The sequence below is a fragment of the Haliaeetus leucocephalus genome, unplaced genomic scaffold (genome assembly GCF_000737465.1).
Source record: "Haliaeetus leucocephalus isolate CR32 unplaced genomic scaffold, Haliaeetus_leucocephalus-4.0 Scaffold339, whole genome shotgun sequence".
NCBI classification, from domain to species: Eukaryota; Metazoa; Chordata; class Aves; order Accipitriformes; family Accipitridae; genus Haliaeetus; species Haliaeetus leucocephalus.
In genome coordinates this window covers 6,097,699-6,120,629 of record NW_010972775.1, presented here as the reverse complement: position 1 = coordinate 6,120,629, position 22,931 = coordinate 6,097,699, and the positions used below count along the sequence as shown (strand labels likewise).

At 36.5% G+C, this 22,931-nt stretch overlaps 2 protein-coding genes across 2 annotated transcripts in view; both read right to left on the bottom strand.

Annotated features, from left to right (window-relative positions):
* Positions 1–22,931, bottom strand: part of MTMR10 (myotubularin related protein 10) — a 536,484-nt gene that overhangs the window by 280,480 nt on the left and 233,073 nt on the right. The window lies entirely within an intron of this gene.
* Positions 1–22,931, bottom strand: part of OTUD7A (OTU deubiquitinase 7A) — a 96,838-nt gene that overhangs the window by 17,008 nt on the left and 56,899 nt on the right. Inside the window, exons 6-10 of the mRNA XM_010571736.1 lie at positions 19,696–19,878; positions 16,387–16,605; positions 7,293–7,394; positions 5,631–5,758; positions 4,420–4,532 (exon numbers count right to left, since the gene is read on the bottom strand). Coding sequence (XP_010570038.1) covers positions 4,420–4,532; positions 5,631–5,758; positions 7,293–7,394; positions 16,387–16,605; positions 19,696–19,878 — 745 coding nt within the window. The remainder of the gene's footprint in view (positions 1–4,419; positions 4,533–5,630; positions 5,759–7,292; positions 7,395–16,386; positions 16,606–19,695; positions 19,879–22,931) is intronic.

Genomic DNA, 22,931 nt, shown 5'->3' with positions numbered 1-22,931 from the left:
AGGTGTAGGAACCTATCCGTTGATTTCCTTATACAGTATTTCAGCAATTAGCTTCAACTCAAACACAAAAAATTGCACAGTAGTGGGACATCTTCTTTTTCTTCAGGGGAGAAAAAAAAAAAGGTATACTGCATTGACTAAAGGAGATACAGAATGTGAATGTTTCAAGTTCCAATTTTTATTTCTTAGTCTTTAAAAATACCAATACTTTTTTTCTCAGTCAAAAACAATACATAAGAAGCAGTTCTGAAGGCCTATAATAGAAAAGAAAACCTAAATCAACTTTTCCTAGGTAATTTTGGTTTGAATGTTATTTTGTATTTAATTGTGTGGGAATGCATGCTTTTGTGTAAAACATCGTCTTTGGCATGTGAGATGCAACCATCTGTCAAATAAGAAATATCTTTAATTCAACAAAAACTTGTTAAATAAGGAAAAACCCAATCACTATGTAGGTACTAGTACTTAATTTTAATATGACGCAATTCTGATCCCTCCTTTGCCTTGAATTTTATCTCTTTTCTAGAGTCTGTGGGATATCCAACGTTTTCAGATCTGAAGGGCTGTCTGAACTAGTATATTTGAATCACCATGGCAATTTGATTATTTCCAGGCTGCATTTGGCTTAAGTACAATTTTCATCAACTGAAAATAGGCCAGATGAAAAGATTTATTAGCAGTCAGAAACTTCAGCTAATAAGGAAAAGCTACACTGTTACAATGAATCTTCTTCTATCTGCACCCTATAATTGCCGTGTATACTGAAAAGTTAAAAAGGAGCAGCACTCCTATAACAGACAACCAGACCAAATTAAAATAGGTTTAAAGCCATGTCTTTGTTGAATGATCTAAATTCACTACAAGATGAGGGTCTTTGATGGACACAGTAGTTTTGTATGAAGAATTCTATGTTGAAATACTCTGAATACCTAGCCAAGTCCGAAACCTCAGAGATCACATGCATTTGAGAGGGACTTCCTGTTTAAATGTTCTGGTTTTCTGCCTTAAATAAAACACTAATGACACACACGAAGATTACAGCAATATTCCCTCCCTTCTTCCCCATTTAAAATCACTTGACTTTATTAATAAGATAGTGTCAAAAGCATGTGAGACAGCTACCTAGAAGGTGACAGTTAATACTAAATAAGAATATCATCCACTTTCAAAATCTGTATTAGCTCACACCACGACACAACACAACATCTTGCTTTCAGCTCTACTAGGTTTTCAAGAAGCAAATAACAACAGTGATGTTCAATCTAGCACTAGAGCAGGCTTTGAAATCTCTGACTGACAGTAGTCTGCAAAATGAACGAATGGGTTGGAATTTTCTCATTAGCAGGATTGCAATAGTTAAGTTCTTAACAAAAACAGAGGGTACTAGACATTTTCCTTTTTTCAAAGCAGTTACTTCAATTCAGTACCCCTGGTTTTGCTTGTAAATGAAGATAAATGAAACAATTATGTTAGTCTGAAATTTATTTTTCACATTTACAGGAAGATGTGCAACTCTGTTTCAAAACAAGAATCTGCTTTGTAATTAATTAGTTTGCTCTGCTTTAGTGCTTGAAGGATTTTACACGTTGGAAACAAGAATTTAAGAACCAGGTTTTTCTGTGTTCCCTTTATCTTCTTCTTTTTAGCCAGCTTCCAAGCCTCAGAAACAAGAGTGCTCTCAAAGAAGTCGTCTTTGGAGGTTTAGCAACAATTACTGATCTCCTTTGCATGTAGTTCACTCTGAAAAATAACTAAAAGGAACTTGCAGGTGAATGAGGCAGCATAATTCCAGACTTAGGCTTGTCACTGAATTCTTTTGAAGAAGATACAACTTCTGATGCTTTAGCTAATTCTGACACCAAAGGAGAATATCTCATCTACAACTCAAAGACTAATTTGCAAGCTTTCTTAATATAGTACCTAACTAGAAAATGTAATATACCCCATATCAAAAATGCTATTTTGATACCCCTTTTCCTTCTCAAGGGCCCTATTTTGAACATGGGTACATTAAACTGAGAAAGTAATTCATTCTGTCACATTCATTCTGTCTTTGGAATGATTGTAAAAAGAAATACATATTCACATGTTTAATAGGCTAAGTTTCTTGCCTGATTCCTCTTTCACTATTTTAAAGGAAAAATTAACTGTTGTCTATTTATCCTTACTTTGTTTTGATTTGCAAAAAGATAAATGCAAACCATGATGAAAACATTAAAAACAATTTAAATTAATTCTTTATGTAATAGTGATACTCCCTGTTTAAGTATCTGGGAACTAAAGGTAAAGATAGTTGATTGACTGGCAAATACAACATTGGAGGACATCTCTGACTGGTAGATATTGAAATTACATAGTACATGAAACGTAGAGAATGAAACAGACAGAATAAGGCCAGAGAAAATTGATGGTGAATGGCCAAATTTAACAGAAATGTGAATTGAACTTCATTAGAAGACTAAAGTGTATCAACAGGAAAGTATCTACAAACATAGGCAACAAACTAGACACTAAAATGAAAACCAATATTATTTTTTTGCCTCAAAATAGAAGAAAATGAGACACTTTATGGCTGACAATTTTCTAAACAATGTCCTCCTGCATTAGTAGAATTACCTACCCTTGACATCACAGGGTTAAAAGGAAAATGTAATATTCTTTCAAAGCCCAGATAGTATTTCCTTAAGACTTTATTACTCTCATTGTGCTGTATGCCCTATTTTGTCAATTTACTTATCACCACATGCAATTTTCTCCAGGGGAAACAGTAGCTAGAGAAAAACATGCACTGAGTAAACAAACACTAAATATTTTTAGTGATAAACACTAGACACATAACCTAAAGTTTCTGCATTCTTAAGGCTGGTCAATAATTCTGTACTTTGGGAGCAATTGCACTGAAAGTGAGGGGTGGTTTATCGTACCAGCTATTTAAAGCAGACCCTGTATGTGGGTCAGGGGTATTTAAATGTTGTAGATGCTATTTCATCCCAAACTTTTTCACAAATATGTTTCTATCCATTTTTTCCCAATAGCTTCTGAACATCTAAACTCAACACATGCTGGCAGTAAAGTAGACAGTACTACGTTTTTTTGCTGCCACCATCAAATTTTCTGGTACTGTTTATAATAAACAAATTGACTGAAATGCTACTAATTGACTATTACACAAAGATTAAACACGCATACTAAGCTGGTCTTCAAGAAAACACATTCTTTTCTTGCTTGCCTGTTAGCACTGGGTAGTAACTGGCAAACATTGCAACTTCTGCAGAATGTAATCAAAGTAGCTGCAATCAGCCATACTCTTACAGAATCAATCTAGATAAACAGATATGAAATTAGGTAAGAGAAGAATCTGATCTGGTTCTTACAAATACAGACATAGCCTATGTAGAATCTTCCAGCAACATCAAACTTTACTAGGATGATAGCAAATCAGTTTAAATTGAAATACCCCCCCCTACAATTCTTATATAATTCTTGCATTTGAGAGCACTATTTATGTTACATGGGTTTAATAAAAGCTTGAATGATCAAAGAAAGGGCAACTGTTTCTATCAGTGCAATATTAATTATCATAATTTTTAGATAAAGTTTTTTATAACTGTTCAAAGACTGAAGTAACATAATGATTTTTCATTAGGGTTTCATAAGACTACAAAGTATAACTTGATATTCTACTTTCTGTTTAAAAAGACACTGCATCCAAATATTTAATCTTTAGGTTTAATACCAAAGATATTACTTTTTTTCCCCCTGTATGTTTAGGGGGAAAGCATTTTAAAAGTAGAAAATGTGAAGAGTTACTTGGTGACTTGCCCTCAAAAAAGATCTCTCTGAAGATTTTCTGTTTGAACTACAAAGCAAAAAAGCAAAAGCAAAAATTACTGAAATAAATGTAAAAGTATGAGAAGATGGCATTAAAGCTGTGCTAAAGAACAGAAAAGGTGATACCTGGGCACAAATTACTTTCTTCTAGAATGCTATTAGAAGATGTGATGTTATTCAGTCATTCCATGTTTTAGTGAAAATATCTGAGCAGTGGCTACCTTTCTGCCACCTCTTCCTCAAATGAAAAGCTATGTATCTTCAGTGAGACAAGGCACTTCATTTCCCTGAAGCTAATGGTATTGCCAACATGCTTGCTCCAGAAACCAAGAAATTAGGATTTATGAAATACAGACTTTTTTGGATGCAAAATAACCTCAAGTTAGTGTGGTAACTGTACAAGGAAACTTAAGCAGAATGCTAAATATTATAATGGGATGTTTAGGTAATTATATTTTACCATGCAAAAAAATTGCAACCAGTTGAAAAGGCAGTTTGATGGTCCTATAGACATCTGCATTAATTTGTACTGTATTGTTTTCCTACTGAGAACAGAAACGAAAAGATTTTGTCATACTCTAAACTTACCTACCACCAGTGCCTCCATTTTTGCTGAAATGTGTACGAGGCTCACTTGATGCCAGTTTAAGTAGTTCATTCCACTCCCGTTCCCATTCTTCTTCTGTATACACTAAACCTGACTATGGGAGAGAATGAAATACCTTTATGATTATGCTGGTACAAAATGTAAGCAGAGTTCTGTGGTAGTATTTATGACTAACTTATTTTGAGCTTCATACCTGACACAGTTTAATATCTTGGACCATTAATGGTTCAACATTTCTATTCAGGTGAAAGAATGTTAACTTATTAGAAAAAGATCTAAACCACTAACTGTACGCTGGATTACGTTTCTGGATGTGGGTCTGCTGCTGCTAACACAGTGCTCCACTATTGGAGATCCAGTTATTCATACCCATATGAATTCCTTGCAACCATGGTTAGCATGCTTTACTGCCCATTTCTGGTGGTTTGCTTCCTTCCCCAATATCTGGAACTACTATGAATGCCCTCCTTGGCTGACAGGTGATGCTTTCTCCCTCTGTTCAAGAGCAGAAAGGGTATATAAGTGCTTCTGTGCCCCTGTGTTTTCAGGTAGCCTGAAGTAGCTGAGTCAGTCACAGCTCAGCTGTGTTCTCACTGACTGCTGCCAACAAAAAGCAGATTACAAATAAGTCACAAACATTTAAGCATATTCACTTGATTGCATTCAGGATTACTCCTGAAATTGGCTTTTCTAGCCACTGTTTAGGCTCAGACATCTTCAGAAAATAATACATGCTGATGTACAGATCTTAATCAACAGTCAAACCAAATCTATAGATGATTTCATTTAAGAAACATCCACTCAATATTTGGTCACAGCTCTAAGAAACCTAATTCACCATTCTGGGGAACCTTTCCTAAATGGGGTTTTCTTTCTTTTGTGGATTTTATCTACTCATTTTATAATGCTTGTGATAGCTAAATTATACACTTAATTTTGCAGCCCCAAATTTTCTACAGGTTCCAAACTCATCTTAGACCTTTGTAAGTACAAAACTGTGCACATTTATGCCCACAAAGCTACAAACACATTTGCATTTGGATAACAAAAATTCTAAATACAATTATCTCCTTCCCCATGCAAAATGGAAGCACGAGGAATTTGATAGCAGTTACAACTTTCACACCAAACTTCAGAATAATGCTTTTGACCCTGAATGATATTAATAAGACTGTCTTCAGGCCGTACAGACCTCCTTATTCTGCTGGGTCTGTTGCCATCTCCATCTTCTTTTCAGTGCTTCCCTTTCAGCTCCACTTCTCATCATAGTATAGAGTGCTTTACGTAAAACAAGGTCCCGGTCATGAAATCCCCACATCCCTGAAGTAGCACAAGACAACGTTCAGTTTTAAAGAAGCTACAGTAAAATAGAAATAGTGAGTACTAATAAAATTAATATTGGTCTATTAGCAAAAGAAGCATAGCTTACACATTATTTAAGATTCTCCTTGGCAAATAACTCATTATTTTTAAGGTTTCCTGAAGAAACAGTCAATATAGATAAGCTAATGAACAACAAGAGGGAATTCTAACAAAGTTCAAACTTTGATTAAGGAATGACTAAGGAGTTGAGTTGTTTCAGTGTTCGCTTGCAGGCAACTTCAACTTTGCTGCAAGCAATGGAATATTCAATGCACAGGTTGGCTTTAGCTGTAGTTGCCAACAGAGCTTGCAGACACAAGAATGCTAATGACAACTGCAGGCACTTTTGTGAATCGCAGATGATACCAACACCCAAAGGCCTCCAACTCTTACACATCACGATGGTAAATTTCCTTTGGCTTCAACATCCAAATAGAGAGATGAGCATTCAAGGTGATTGGAAGTCTGAAAATACAACTAGCCACAGGCTTTCAAGCTCATTTTAAGATAATAAAACCTCTTCACGTAGTTGAGAATAGTAACCTACAACAAAGGATAGCAGAGCTCTCACCAAGACATGCGCCCATAGACAGCCACGTTTCAGTTACCATATTGTCAGATGCTGGCATTATATATGTTTATTTAAGACTTTGCAAGTCAAAATACTCCAAACATTTGTTGTAAATAATATACAATTCCTCCTAATTAAAAACAAAGTGGACAAAGATAAAAGGATCCTTGGAAACAGCAAAAGCTCTTTTCTTACTACTTCTTTCAAAAAGAAGAGTCTCTTCAAAATATTAAAAATCCCAGTGTTTTTTAAAAAGTCACCTTTTGGAGTTCCGTTGGTGGAAGATTTTAGCAACTGCAACAAAAAAATAAGTTTCCTCATAATGGGTTAGGATATAGAAGGCATATCAAAGACTTTCAGCTTCACAGGTTTCTACTTATTTGATTTGAAGAAGGGCTTCAAAGATCTTTTATTAACAATTAATTAATCGATTGGAAATTATTTTAATTCACCCCAAACTCTGTTTCCCATATACTTAAACTCTACAAGGAGCCAACAGAGATAATAGCTAGATACTGCATTCTTGAAGACAGCAAAAGAACTGTTTAACAAAAGCCAGAGAATGAATGCAATTCCTTGCCCAAAATGAGGACAATCCTGCAGAAGCACCTGAAATTTGCCTGTTCCAGAGCTGTTAGGTTGCGCTCTGTAAGGAAAATGCAAATCACTGGTATTTATGATACATGGGTTTTGATACTGTTCCAATTATACTTCTTTTATAACCTGATAAAACTTTTACCTTCCTCCCTCAGGCATGCCTAAAACAAACAATACTTAAGTGAAATTTGAAGAATATATTGTTCCAGAACTAGGCTTGTCATGAAAGTCTTTGCATCTCATGTGTTTCTGAGCTTTTGCTGGAGGTAGAGAAAAGTGGTAAATATTTTTGGCAGAAGGTTTCATGTACAGACTCTCCCTTACCTAAAGATGCAGCATGCAAGAGGCAGTTTCCATCACCTGTTGTAGCCAAGGGAAGAAGACGTTTGCAGCTTGTACACACTGTGGACCACCAATTCAGTCGTCCTGAAAAGAAAGCATCTATTAAAATGGTGGAGTGGATACTAAAACAGGATGCATACTGGGTACAGGCATACAGTGATGACGTGTAATGTTGAAGGTTAATCATGAACAACCTTTCTGCCAAATAAACTTAAAGGTAATGTCAGAAGTGAAACCTGAAAAGATTAGAAGTAAGAGGCAGATAAACTTTAACTATTCTATATGTGTATTTGGAATAAGAAAAGAGCACCTTTAATTAATTTGCACCTTCCATTCTCATATGTGGCATTCAGGTTTGGATTTCCAAGGATTCATTGCCTAAATACAATTATGAGTCTTGGTATCAGTTCTCAAACATAATCGACATTGGCCTCCCATACACAGATGACAGATTACATTACAGTAATAAGTCTCAAAAGACAAAATTAATATGTATGTGTTAATAAACTTACCTAACAGTAACATATCTTGATTAAGTAAAGTACTATTGTTTCAATCAGATGGATTGTTTCAACAGCTGATTCTCCTCTCATGAGATATGTACATCATTATTAGACCTACTAAAATCAACAGCTACGCTACCAGAGAATTAAAATGAGACCAAATGCATAGCCCAAGGTGTAGGATAGCATGTGGCTTTCCTCTCTGAGAACATTTAGAGAACCACTTATCCATCATTACTACATGAAGCATGTTTTACAGATTATAAAACAGAGATGGATTATGAAAAAGACTGACAAGAGGACAGATATTTGATATATCTAGATGAAGCAGATAAAGCCATGAAGAGTATCAATGCCAAAGCCAACACTGGAAGTACATAATTCCTGGCACACAAGTTGCCATGTGGTAGCTTACTGGAGTGTTAAGTCTTGGTTAAACAGTCATGTGAACATTTCTAATATAAAGAAAGAGAATGTGACTAATTTTATAATATCTTTGGGGATAAGGAGGAGCAGATGATTAACAATGATAAGTAGAGCTGATGTATTTCCCAAGACTTTTGGGAAGTCTATGAGTAGTGTACAATTGAATAATTGAATGAATAATGCAATAGGCAGCCTGTGGTGACTCCATTTCTTTGTTTGTCCTCTTCTGCAGACTTTTCTCCTCCGATTCGTTTACTTACAAGCTGAGAGGAAATAGTATCTATATATTTGTACAGTCAGTCTTGCATTTAAGGTTAAATCCCCCAAAGAGAAATAAGATCAAGCAATGAAAAAACTGTTCTCCATTAATATGTTTTCATTACAAAATTATACTGAAGTTTATTTATAATGGCAGGGAATACATATTGTGCAAAATATGATGATATTTTAAAGTATAATGGTATTTTAACATGTGTCCCCAATTACTTGTTCTGGGTACTAAGAACTATGTAATTAAATTTCGATTAGTCAGAATGGGTTGGGAGTTACTATACTGTAAAGGTAAAGATGCATAGCAGATAAATAACTAAGCACATTTGGTAATCCTCATATGATTTTAGCAGCTAGTTTGTAAATGCCCAACATCACAGACTAGGCTTACTGAGTTCTAAATTAAATATGCATTAAAGAAGCTTAATTTAAAGCATTATTGGACAGCCTTTGGGAAAGATACATCTGAAATAACAAGTTATTTTTAGCAACTCCTGTGTCTGTGGGCTGTGAAATAACAACTTGCCACCTGTTTTTTGCAGAATGTTTTCGTTGTACTGTATTCAGTACTAAGTTATACCAAGGTGCTGCTTAAAGCATACTTACAAGACCTAAAGCAGACAGACCTTAGGACTTAAGGGAATAATGAGTGGTATTGTTTTGCAGATTAACTAGCAGCTATTGGTAATAAATGTCAAAGTCTGATGTTTATGAATCTTTTGAGTAACAGGAGGTTTCTATAAAAGCAATCTGCTTTCAAGTAGATTATGGAAAAAATATTTGTGGGCTTGGTTAACATCACAAAGCTTATGGCTGACCAAAAAATTAGCAGAAATGCATTGAATTATAACAAAAAAACCCAGTGAATTTTCATTTTTCAAATCTAGTGGTTACAGTGGATCCCTTTAGGGAAACAACAGGAAAGTGGAGCTTAAATGAAAACTGGAAACAGTTCTGCCTCAGGCTTATTTCTGTCTGCTTTTATAAGACAATATTTATGGATAAACTAGACCCATTTCTCACTCTCCCTCCCTCTGTTGGTCTCCTACTTGATCTTCCTTCTTACTTTCTCACAAAATCTATTTAATCTTAAAAAACAATTTCAAGAAATTGATCTGTTGTTTTACAGCAAAAATACCCTAAGAATTAATGTAGCCATATTCTAGTACATTAAATTTTTCTCTTAATTTTAGATCAAGATTAAAAGTCCTAGCCAGGTGTCATGGTTTAACCCCAGCCAGCAACTAAGCACCACACAGTTGCTCACTCACAACCCCCCAGTGGGATGGGGGAGAGAATCGGAAGGGTAAAAGTAAGAAAACTTGTGGATTGAAATAAGAACAGTTTAATAATGTAAATATAACAATAACAACAAAACAACGACAACAACAATAATAATAGTAGTAATGAAAAGTAAAATAACAAAAAGAGAGAAATAAAGCCCAGGAAAAACAAGTGATGCAAATGAAAAACATTTGCTCACTACCAACCTACCAATGCCCAGCCTGTTTCCAAGCAGCGGCCCCCCCAGCCAGCTTTCCCCCTAGTTTATATACTAAGCATGATGTCATATGGTATGGAATACCCCTTTGGATTGTTTGGGTCAGCTGTCCCGGCTGTGTCCCCTCCCAGCTTCTCGTGCATTCCCAGCCTCTGCTGGCAGGGCAGGATGAGAAGCTGAGAAGTCCTTGACAGTGTAAGCACCGCTCAGCAACAACTAAAACATCAGTGTGTTATCAACACTATTCTCATACTAAATCCAAAATGCAGCACTATACCAGCTACTAGGAAGAAAATTAACTCTATCCCTGCTGCAACCAGGATCTTAATTTTAGATCAAGATTAAAAGTTCTATCCAGGTCTATGATCTAGCAACGTACAATCAGAGAGGCAGACACAAGCACACAATATTGACCTTTCTTTGCGTGGTACTTAAGACTTCAGGTGCAAACTCAGAAGAAATGTTAACAGAATCTAGTATCCTCCATGGCTGAAGATTGCCAACTATTTCTGTATTCTGATATTATCCTAGTCCTGCACTACATAAAGCGTATCAGACTTCACATAATACAAAGCATATACTGGCTCTCCCTGCTCCCTTATTTGCAGCGCCCAACAAGAATCAATCATTCTGATACAGAATCAGATACATATCTTGTATTCCATGCAAAGAAGGTAAGCTGGATCTCAGAGAAAGTTAATGTTGGAGTACTATTAATTAACACTAGAAAGGTTTAAGTGTTATTATCATAAGCCTCCGTATTGTATTACAAACCACAGGTGTATTGTTTCTTGCCACAGGATTTATGGGAGGAAATTTCTAAAGAGGATTCTAGATAGTTATATGACCTGAACGGCTCAAAAAGAAGGCAGCAGGGAACAGAGAATGCATTTCCAGTATTAACAGGGGCCAGGCTTGGCTTTCGATATCAGCTCCTGATGCCTAATGCACTGGTACTATAGAAGGTAAGAAAGCATTCAGCATGATGTCCTCTATGCAAAACTCCATTAACAGTATAAACAGGAAGATAAAAATATGCAACAGAAATTGTTCTAGTTTATGACTATCCCATAAAGATGCTGATACAGAGCTGCCCTCCAGTTTACTAAGGTCCATTATAAAGTATTCATTGCCCAAACATGCACAAGGTTGGCGGTACACATACAAACCAACCAAATTCAAAACAAACATGAGGTTGCATAATACTAAAGAACCTTTGCAGAAACTCTGCATAAATCCTCTGCTCCTCTTCGATTTCTCTAGTCCATACTTTCTTTTTTCCAGTTTAAGCTTCTAATAAACTAAATCGTTTTACAGATTTGGGATTTTTCTGGTAGAATTAACCACCAAAAAGTTAAAAAGACTTAGCAAACAGCAACTTAATATAACTCTCTCTTGACAGGGGAAAAGGAGATGCTGCAAAGCATGAGCCGTCTCTCAAGCTCTATCTGATTGAGTGCGGTTGAAGTTTCACTGCAAAGCTAGATTGCATATCACTGCCTCCAAGGAAAACAAGTCAGTTTCTTGCCTGCAACATCACTATGCATTTATCATATCAAAAATAAGTCAGAATTCTTACAGAAAAAAATGGAATACTCATTAAGAGAAAAACAAGGATGGTTAAAGATGGGAAAAAGTGTGAAGTGTCATGTCACAGCTTGTACAATTTTACCTCAGATTGAGTGCGATTGTCTTTTAATGCACTTCATTGTGCTATTAACAATACTCTTTCATACAGCTAAGTAAACCAGTCTTAGGCCAACTCCTCAAAAACAGACTAGACAGAATAGACATGTTACTGAGGAAAACAAGTGAATCTGTGCACAGTGGGACTCAATGTCCGGTTTCCTGCGCTTGGTACATGTGGCTAAAGGTGACACTTCTGGTGGCTTTTCATTTATTTGTGGTTGGGCATTCTGGAGGTCTTTCCCATGTGGATTCTGTAGCGTTTAATAATATTCACGTTGCAAGTTTTTCTTCTATGGAAATACTAAAAATAACCTAGCTGCTTATTTTCATGAAACTTGTAAAAGCTTACTCACAAATATGTTTGAAATTGGCAGAGTTAAATTTAAAAAATAAACAGTGGTACCATCTTAAGAGACAGCTTGCTGACACAAGCTGTTTCCCTAAGAAACTAGACTAAAACCAGCCTTTCTTTCATTTCTCCAGCACTTCATATTTCCAGAAATCCACCTCTCATCCATCCTCCAAGACGAGCAAGTCACAAAATCGTATTTTCAGCTTCCAAAGCAAGTCTAATTCTGGACACCCCATACATTCTCAAAACCAATCGTTCACCCTAAACACTCACTAATTCCCTTCTGGAATCCAACAGCAGTAACTGCTCTGGGGTGTGCACAGGACTGACTGGCTAAGTCAACAGAGGATTACGCGGCCCAGTCAGAATAGTCAGACAATTAGCAATAGGTGCAGGAAACTCAAATCCAGATTTCAGCAGAGCTACTTCTATGCTTTACATGTTTCTTACATGACTAGCCAAGAGGATTTATTTGTTTGTTTCTTTTTAGTTTTAGTCCTTTCATACAATAAATGTGTACTTGCAAGTATCGATTTGAAAAAAATTACAATAATAGATTTTGTACATGGATTTATATTAATCATTCAGTGACTGTTTCCTTTTTAAAATAAGTGAATAAATAAAGCATTTTCCAATACATTTTCTGTACTTCAAAGAAAGGACCTTCTTGTAGGAGCTCTCTCTTTTAGTCTAGATGATGAAATCAGCTTCGCAGTAGCATCTGCAAGGCTATTCATATTTACTGATGTCCTTGAAATGTAATGTTGAGCTGTGCATGTAGAAGTAAGTAAAACTGAGCAATCAAGTAAATGCTTCTCTCTTAGCCTGATGCATAAGCAACACAGACTCTGTCACAGAAGCTACTGACCAGAACGCAAATCAAAGATTGTAAAATAAGATGGGACAGAAATATATAACTAGGCCTGACTGGCTGCAGATACCTGATACTGAGTTCAGTTATCTGCAGGTAACCGTAGATCCAGTATTACTGGTTTTCTTAATTTGTTTCTTTCATAACCTGAGACAGATGGTTTTCTATGACATTGCATTTCATCCTACTCTGTGATACAATATTTGTCATTCATATTAGAACTGAATTACACAAGCATGCATTTCAAATCTTGGAAATCAGGAAATTAATACAGTTCTCTTATAATCAAAATGGTTGCTATCCCAGCACCCTGCATACACTGTGTGAAAATCTGTTAAAAATTCTGGGGTAAGAAAATGTTTCTACAACCTGAAAAGGCATCAATTTTTTTTTTTAACAAAGCTTAGTTTTTAACAGTTTGAAATTAAACATTTCCAGAATTTTGGTGGATTTGTTTTTGGGGATGTGGAACACAGACTTAATGTATTACTGTTTATTTTGCCTGTAGCTTCATAGAAAACACAAAACTGAGCACAGAAGGAAAAGTGTAGGAAAGCAATAGTCTTGAAGGTTCATACAGTTTAATTTTTGTATTGAATTATATTTCAGCACTGCAATAGAAGCTTTTTTCTTTTAATTAGAAACACTGTGCTAGACCATCCATTCTTCTGCCTATACTATGGTTTTTTGAACTCATCAGTACAGCAGAAGTTGTTTTCATATCTCTCTTTGTGCCAGCCTATACATTAATGATACACGGCGGAACACATGTATATAATGAAGAACAACTTTCTGCGGCAAAATATTTAGAATTATAAAATTGCTTTCACACAGACTTCATTTAATATTATCAGTATCCGAGCCATCCTCCATCGAAGAACCACACTGATAACTGCAAGAGCACTCAGAGATCAGCCTGCACATTACTTACAAGATGACCTCACTCTAATTCAGGCAATAATGAACAGCTGAGTTTATAAGATGCACAAAACCCTAAAATGCTTTTATGAATGTGAATTCTATCCTCTAAGAGAAATATTTGGAAAGCAATCACACAAAGAGTAGGGGATACACTGCAGCAGCAGAGTAAATAATACTGCCTTTATCTGGGCCTTTCCTTTACACAGCATTTCTGAGTAAATCAGGAATTTTGCTCTGAGTTTCTATACAGCTGGAATCTAACCTGAACATCCTTTCACATACCGATGTAATGGTAGCAAGTGCCTAAGCATATAAAAAGAGAATATGAAAACCTTACAGGCTTTTATAGACATCCAGCTCATACAGCCACTTCAGACAACACTTGCGATAGTCTGTTAATAGTAATTTTGCTCTCCCATTCTATGCTTTTTGAGTAGTAAGCTGCTCTATGTTCCTAACAAAGTTCCTCCTCCTTTTGCCTAATCAGCTTGCTTTTTTTTTTTTCCCTCTCCTTTCTCTTGAAATTCATGCCCTTAAACCCAAGCACACACCTCTCTCTTTTCCTTTAACAATATCCCTAACCTCAGCTACAGAAGCTACTGTCCTTTGTGGGGTTTGTTTTGTTTTGAAATAGATTTTTGGCCCTTTGCAGGGAATGCACCTGATAGGTTAATTTTTTTATGTCATTGACCAAACCATAGTCAAACTGGGCCCTGTTGGTAGGAGACAATAAAATGTCTAATGCTAAATGACCTTCCTATTAATTCACTCATTTTGGAAAACAATATGTCTAAAATAGGCAGGAAATAAAAGGAAACCGAATATCTTTATGTCTTAAATAGAGACAAAAGGTCAGTTTACATTAAGTCTTACATGATTTTCTTAAACATTCACTGTTTGATCTGTTTAACTTACTTGAACTGACAAACTGGCAACCTGCCTCCCCAGAGCCTCTTGCATCCTGGAAAGGAGGGTGTTTTGACCATTTTGCCAGTGTGAGTCAAGTTATTGCCCTAATTAAAGTAATGTGATGAAAAGAATAAATTATTTATTCTAATTTTCAGAGAGATTTGAGAGAAGATTGCTAAGAGGCAGCAAATTCAGTAGTTTCTGCAGCCCTATTTCAAGCTCAAAGCCAGCCATCTCTGTATGAATTAGAAGATATCAGCTCTAAATTCACATATTCCCTGATACTAAGGTCAGAAAACCACTGTGGTCCTCTGGCTCGTACTCTTGCATTAACGAACTCTAAAGGCTGTCATTCCACTGAAGCAGGTAGGTCAACAATGATACTGTATTTTCTGATAGCCATATGGAATTTGGAGTGTTTGGCAGAGCTGCCAGAGGAAGTGCCATCCTGTTTTTTCTTTGCCCTTCTTGTGTTACGTGGTTCCCAGAGAAACTAGATATATTTTCTTGATAGGTGACTGACAGTTTTCATACTTCATAGTTGCCTGGTAGCATTCCTGCATTATTTTATACTGCTGTTTTTTCCAGAAGGCCTTCCGAATACTATTTGGGGTTGGTTTTTTTTTTTGTCCTTAAATATTTATTGTTTGATGCTATTATCTAAGTATGTCTTGCTTTTCAAATACCAAAGCCAAAAAATGAGCGTATGATAAAACATGGTAAGTATTCATTGTGACACCAGATTAGCAGAGGTCCTGCCTAAATACTATGATGCAGTGCCCTGATCAATAACAAGCAGCAGTTTATCAGTTTGAACACACAGAGTATGACTATGCACCGAGTTTTGAGAATGAACTCTCAGATGAATACACAGAGTTCCACAAGCCAGTATAGCAGTCAACAGAAAAAAGCAACTGGCTATTCGATAGTCCACAGGCAGCCATGAAATCTGATTTTATAACTCCTTTATATCACCAGAGTTGGGCATTTCACTACATAGATGTGTTAATTTTGTGGTTCATTAACAGACTTGCTATTTCATAAGGCACAGATACTAATTTTAAATAAATTTCTCCATATCCTTCAAAACTGACTTAAAACTTTAAACTACTACTAAATCTGAATTAAAATTAATTTTAAATGTCTTCATTTTTTTCCCCATGGCAATAATGAAATATTACTTTAAAATTATTTAGTTTCTTATTACAAAAATAATAATCAATACATAAAATACATATTTAAAAACTATTTTCTCAGGCTGCAACAGAACTTGAAGATATTTGCTTTGTTAGTCATTACAATGTAATTTCCTCACAAGAACTGGAAGTACCAACCCCATCCAACCATCCAGACTCACATCACTCTCTATTGCATGACTTCCTCATCAGTCGTCCTTTCCTTTCTCTCTCAATTTCTTTGTTTTATTAAGTAAATTTGACAGTTTTCTCTATAACATTTTAAAAGAAATAGAGGATCAGGGTATGTGTTGCTTCACAAAGAGCACAGTATTTGCTTTTACTCTCTGGCATTTATTGCCCATGCAGGATGCACAAGCTCCAGAAATGAAGCATAATTAGAAATGTCAACCAAAATGTCAGATTGCCCAGCTGCTGACATCTGAAGTATTTACCCACCTGCTTGCTCCAAAGCAACCATTGTTGCCTGCTCAATTAAGTCACGTTCAATGAAGCTTCTGAAATCTTCACTGTACACGCTAAGGTCTGGTAGCTGGAATGTGTAGATGGGCATCTCCAAAGGAAACTGTTCATTGCTGCACTCATTTGCTACATGTGATCGAGCAAGGGAGACTATGGCTGAACTGGCATGAGAAATACCTCTGGAAAGACGCTTTTCTGTAGAGAAACCGGAGAGATACTATTAGCCTATAAAACTACATTAAAAAAAACAATCAACACCAAGTCTGGCAAATACCTGTTCATTTCACTGAGGAATTTATTCCACTTCTTGTTTGTTACCTTTTTTGGGTTATTTCCCTACTGTAAAGGATTCCTTAGTTCTTACTATGGATCCCTATGGCAAGTCATAAGAACTTCACTCTCCTTCTAGCAAAATAGATAAACAGTAAAATTAATGAGATATGAGAGACAAATATTTCTGTAAAAAATTTTTTTAATGTATCTTAAGCTTCCAAAGATGCATCAGAAGAAACATTTATGGGCAGATAGATGATAATCAATTAATGTTTTGAAGTCTTAAATTAAGTTGACTTCTTGTAAATCAAAAAATCCAGCATTCTACAACCACTTCATATCGAACGTGCCATACTGTTTTAATCTCAGAACAACCTATCTGAAAACAATTTTAACATCATTATGCTGAATTTAAGACAAACTCAGTTTTTATGGATATGTGTTTTCTAAAATCCTGACCCAAGAAACAATACATAGTTCAAAAAGAATGATGCAGTTTAGAAGCCTGGTACAAAAGAATGCATTATTTTATCAGAACAACTGTGAGCTAATATCTTACAATTTATTGAATTTCTCTATGGACAAATGCTATATAAGGAACAGTGAAGGGTCATTAAAGCCAAAAAAGCATTAGAATGTCAAGAAAGGGACAAAATACTACGATTGTATCATTTCACTTTTCTATATGACCTCAGTTCTGGTATCAGCAAATGGGTAACAGAAATACTTTTCAAGTGCTTAAACCATGAATCATTCAGTCAAAACTGACAGATATAGTTTCCCTCTGTTTACTTTCTGCCCTGTACTCCTGTTTATATTTTTAAAAACTGAAATGAACATTTTGTAGCTGCCTAAAATTTATGTTCATCAAATGCTACTGGTCTTCTCTCAGAAGTCTAACATTCAGCATAAAGTTTCTTTCTGCATCTGAGAAGTGGCACTCCTTAGAACCATGGTACCACTGCCTTTCTGTGCTTCAAACAGATTGACCTCGGGTCTTCTACTGAGTTGCACTCTCTCTAGCCATCCTTTGCAATGGGGATTATCTTAAATTAATACTAGAAAGTCTCCTGGGCATTTTACTGAGTTTCATTAGTGAGTTGACACCAGGTTTATGGAGTATTCTTGCATTTTTGAATATGCAGAAAGCTTCCTGGAGGGATTTACATGATGTTAAGTTAGATAATATTTTCATTGATTTTTCCTTGAAATGGGTACCTTATCATACTGGAAGCTTTTGTAAAAAACTATTTGGCGCAACTTCACCTCTGTAGCTTCACAAATGCTACCATAAACTAGCCTTTAGTGATCAACTCTCAAACATGTACAATGCTATATTAAAATAAAAGAAGTTCCTGTACTTCTGTGCCTTCAGAAATTAACAAAGAAGCTTACTTAAATGCAGCTTATCATTTAAGCTAACAGTGTTTTTAAAACATCTCAAACTGACTAATGGTTGTTAAAAAACTATTTTCCTGGAGTTTGTGAATTTTTGTTTCTCTAATAGATCAAAGGTTTTCTAATTTTAAGAGCTAAACTGCACTCCCTAAAATATCCTAAATTGGGGGGAGGGGTAGAAGGTTTGATTACATTTGCATTTTTTTCTTCTCCCTGTACATCTCAGCTAAATCACTTTTAAACAGGGGAGCTGAAGTATAGGATAGCATCTCCATTTGACATCCTCTTGCTACCTACTCCATCATCCCTTCCCACCACAGTCCTGTCCTCACCTGTTGGCTGCATCCTTTACTCCAAGTACTTGGTCCATAACAAGACCCTTCTTTCCCTTCTCTGCTCCTCCCTGAACATCCTACTCGCTCCAGTTTCACATTTCAGTCAGAGATGGCTCTCTGATCATGAAGTCGTCAGTTATGCATTGAATTGGTAGCAAAGTTACTGTCAGTCCACACATTTAAAGCCAGACTTACCCCACACTACCTGCTACACCCACTAAAATATCAAATGGCCACTTCAGTGTAAACTGGACAGTTTAATAATATGGATTTTTAGAGTAAGGTATATCCTAATGAGGATGAAGGGACACAGTTTTATCAACTACATTGAGCTACTCTTCCTCCCTTTATTTGTATTCAGTGCTTTTAAGGGGTCATAAAGAAGCACTACAGTTCCTTTTCTACCAATGGAAGTTATCAATTTTAAAAAAGCTTTACTGACACTCCTAAGTACTGATGCCATTTCCTGTTTAATAGGAGAGAAGAGCCAGCAGAAGGGAAGACCTTCTGTTCCTTTTAATGATTGCATAGAAAGCCATCACCAAGCTAATGCTATTACTTCCCTACATGACAAGCTGTGAGACCTGTAGATTTATTTTGGTGCAAACTACAGTTCCTTGATAAATTAATATTTAAAAAAAATGCATTCCAACAGTCTCTGAGAGAGATAGAAATCTGAAATACAACCTATAAAAGGTCTGCAAACAAAAAAGTAAATTCTAATGCTTATCATCCTGTACTGGAAATCAACTGCTAGAGGTAGTTGACTCATTTTTCTTAAGGTTTCAATTTCCATTTGGTGGGGGATAGGAGGTTGCCCTTTCTTCTGTGGAACCTTAAAAGAACAAAATTTTAAAGCTGAAAGTTATTCATAGATTTCATACACCCTAATCACATACTGTAAGAATGCAAAGATTGAAATATGGATTTTTTAAAACCTTTTTTTGGTCTCAATAAGCATAGAAAACTATATACAATAGTGGTCTGTGATACCCTCTAATTAATTCCTTTTATATGTACCATAGGACTGCTTGGGGACAATGCATTTCTGTACTTTAATCACACATTAAAAAAATAACTTGTAGAACTGAGGCAAAGCTCATGACAACTGAAACATGTGAAATGTAGGGTCCAGCAGCAGCTCTGTGAATCCCGTCACAATGACACAGTTCACAGGCTGATGGCAAAGGACTTCCACCTCCCTGCAGACAAGCACAACTCACAAGCAGACAAGCTAGAAAGCTGCTTGTCCACAAAAGCCCTGGAGAAGAGCTCTTACCTTGAGCAATGTCATCCTGCCTTTGCAGGCAGGGTCGCTCAGCCTTCGTCACCTGGGGAGGCTGCTCTGGCTCCTGCTGCTTGTAGTATTTGCCCTCATTGAACACTTGTGGCAGGTTGGCAGTGTGTACCTGCCGGAGCTGCTCATAGTCATTCAAAGCTGCTGTCAAGTCCCAATTTTTGCCTGCCAAATAGCAAAAGGACATTCTGCTCACATCTGTATGTGACCAGATTGATAACCTGGAAACCATCTTCATATGCACTTCAAATATAAACTTAAATCACTCTTACTTAAAGCATCAGCAAGGAAACAGAGGTTCTGTGGATAAAACATTTTACAACCACTCCTTCCTCAACAAAAATGCACAGTCGGTAAACACCTTGAAAGTACACAGCAAATGGACAAAGACAGAAATATTTTTATCTCTTCTTTCTAATTTATATTTTAGTTTTCTTTATATCATAATTGGAGAAGGCCTCAGGAGAGCTCTTGTCCAACCTTCTACTCAAAGCAGGGTCAGCTATAGGATCAGAGTTTGGTCTTTAAATCACCAAGGATGGAGACTGTTCAACCTCTCTGCACAAACTGTTCCCATGTTTGACTGTCTTCATGGGACCTATGTCCACCCTGAACCTCTCTTGTTTCAACTTATACCCATTGCCCCTTGTCCTCCTGCCATGCACCACTGTGAAGAGCTTGGCTCCAACTCCTTGATAACCTTCTTACTGGCACTGGAAGGCTGCTGTTAGATCCCCTCAAAGGCTTCCCATTTCCAGCCTGAACAAGGCCTACTCCCTCAGTCTCTCCTCACAGGACTTGTGCTCCAGCCCCCAACAACCTTTGTAGCCTTCCCCTGAACTCAATCCAATTTCTAACTGTCTTCCTTGGACTGGGGATGGGGGGCAAAATTAGACACGGTATTATAGATGTCTAATGAGTGCTGAGTAGGGAGGTATAAATCACTCCCCCCTGTCTACGGCCTATGGTCCTGTTGATATAACTCAGCATATTGCTGGCTTTCCTAGCTCTCAGGGCACATGGCTGGTTCATCTGCAGCTTGCTGGCTACAAAGTCCTCCAGGTCTTTTTCTGCTAAGCTGCCCCGCAGTCTGTATCATTGCAGGGGGTTCTTCCTTTCCAGGTGCAGAACTCCAGTGTTCATACTTGTTAAATTTTACCATGTTCCTGTTGGTCAATTCCCTCGCTCTGTCTAGATTCCCCTGAATGGCAGCTCTGCCCTTGAAGACATCAACCAGTCCCCCCAGTTGGTGTCATCCGCAAACTTGAAGTTGCCTCACTAATAAAGAGTTTAAACAGGTATAGACCCTTGAGGTACAGCATTTGTTACCAGCTAGAAAGCTATTCATTAACCACTACCCTCTCAGCTTTACCATCAAAACAGTTATTTGTCCATCTAGTTGTCCACCGATCCAGACTGTAACATCCTAACTTGAATATAGCAATACTGTGGGAAACAGTGTCAAAAGCCTGCAAATGTTGAGGTAAAAGGTATCCACTGCTCTCATCTCATCCACAAATCCAGACATTTTATCATACAAGGCAATCAGTGCCAGGACTTCCCTTTCTCGGATTCCGATCAAATGGCTCCAGAAACTGGCAATTTAAGATGAACATTAAATCCCACAGAATTTAACATAAAATAATGAGAGGCAGTAATAATTCTCATTTGTACAGTTGTATTAATAATAAATAATAATTAGCAGCAATGATGGAAAGACATGACTGTTAAGTGTTATAACAAAAAAGAGTGAGAAACTTTATCTTTCTATTCACGGAGCAGCTAGAATGCAAATGCAAAATACTTTAGGTCCCTTTACCTTATGCATCAGAAAGAACTTGCACTCTCAGAGATTTTAGAAGTCTTTTAGAAAGCAGGTAATATAGGATAATGTTTTGTAACAAAACATGCAGTGAGAGGATTCAATCAGTGTGGTTCCATGTCTGTGTGAACTGCTCATGGAACCGGCCAACACAGAATCCTCTAAAAGATTTGCTTCCAAGCTCCCACTTCATCATATTGCTATGACCAGTGATAACAGAATGCAGGCTAATATCCAGAGATAAAGAAGTCTGTTTAGTACAGGTGGTGAAATGGTACTTGTCACTCTCAAAAAATAATAATGAAAAGAATGTTGAGATGTTTGTATGTTATTTTCAAAACAATCCTGCTAAGTTAAAATACATAGATGTCCTAGCACTCTCCAAGTACTTGTTTTTAATTGGAAAATTAAAAATATTTAAATGAAAGAAAAAAGACGCTACTAATTATATGAGACTTTCACAGTATTCCATGAGCACTTATTCTGGGAATTCAAAAGTAACCCGATTCTGACTAATACATGATTTATTACACCATCAAAGGTTGTCACTTTATGTACTTTGAGAAGCTACATCACCTGAGTAGCAGTTAAATATAACTTATTTGCTTACACATAGCAGAATACGCTAAAAATAGCACAAAGCAGTTTTATACAGATAAAAGAAAGTCTTTTACTGTTACAGTAATTTCTGTGAAGAATAAAAACCTAACTGAAGCTGGAAAAAAACAGCACAAACAGCTGTTACCTACAGGGTTGAGCTGAACTATCTCAGGTTTTGAAGTACTAAACAAAATTGTGAAAGGAGAATTAATATCACCGAGCAAGAATGTTACATACATCCTGAGTAGTCCATAATATAAGCTACCATGTCAGTGATATGGAAGTGTTATACATGTTATGCTGTAATCTTCTATTAGAAAGCCTGTAGGAAAAATTGTAAATTCAGGGAAAATTGTCAGAGATCCTAGAACAAGCACTTGAGTTATCACCAGCATTTTTATTCTACAAATCCCACGTAGATTGAATGGCTATAATCCAGTCATAGCTCTGACTTAACTACATATATCATCTGAATCAAGTTGTCCAAGCCAAACATCGAAGAATCATGAGTGTGTTCCCAAGATTGATGTGATCGTGTATCATTGTCTGGAGCAGGGATTGCTTTAGTTTGGTCCTGTTTTTAGGAGGCACTTAAAATATGTTTTTTAAATCTTCCTCTCAACCATGAGGACAATAAAGTAAAACTTTTTTTAAAAAGTGGAAGTGACAATAAATATAATTCTAGGAAATGCAGGTTTAAACAAAATGATATTATCCAAGTATTGTCAATGCTACAAGTCCAGTGCTGCATGACTCCCAGCAGCAACCTGACTTTATTCAATACAGATCCTTGAGT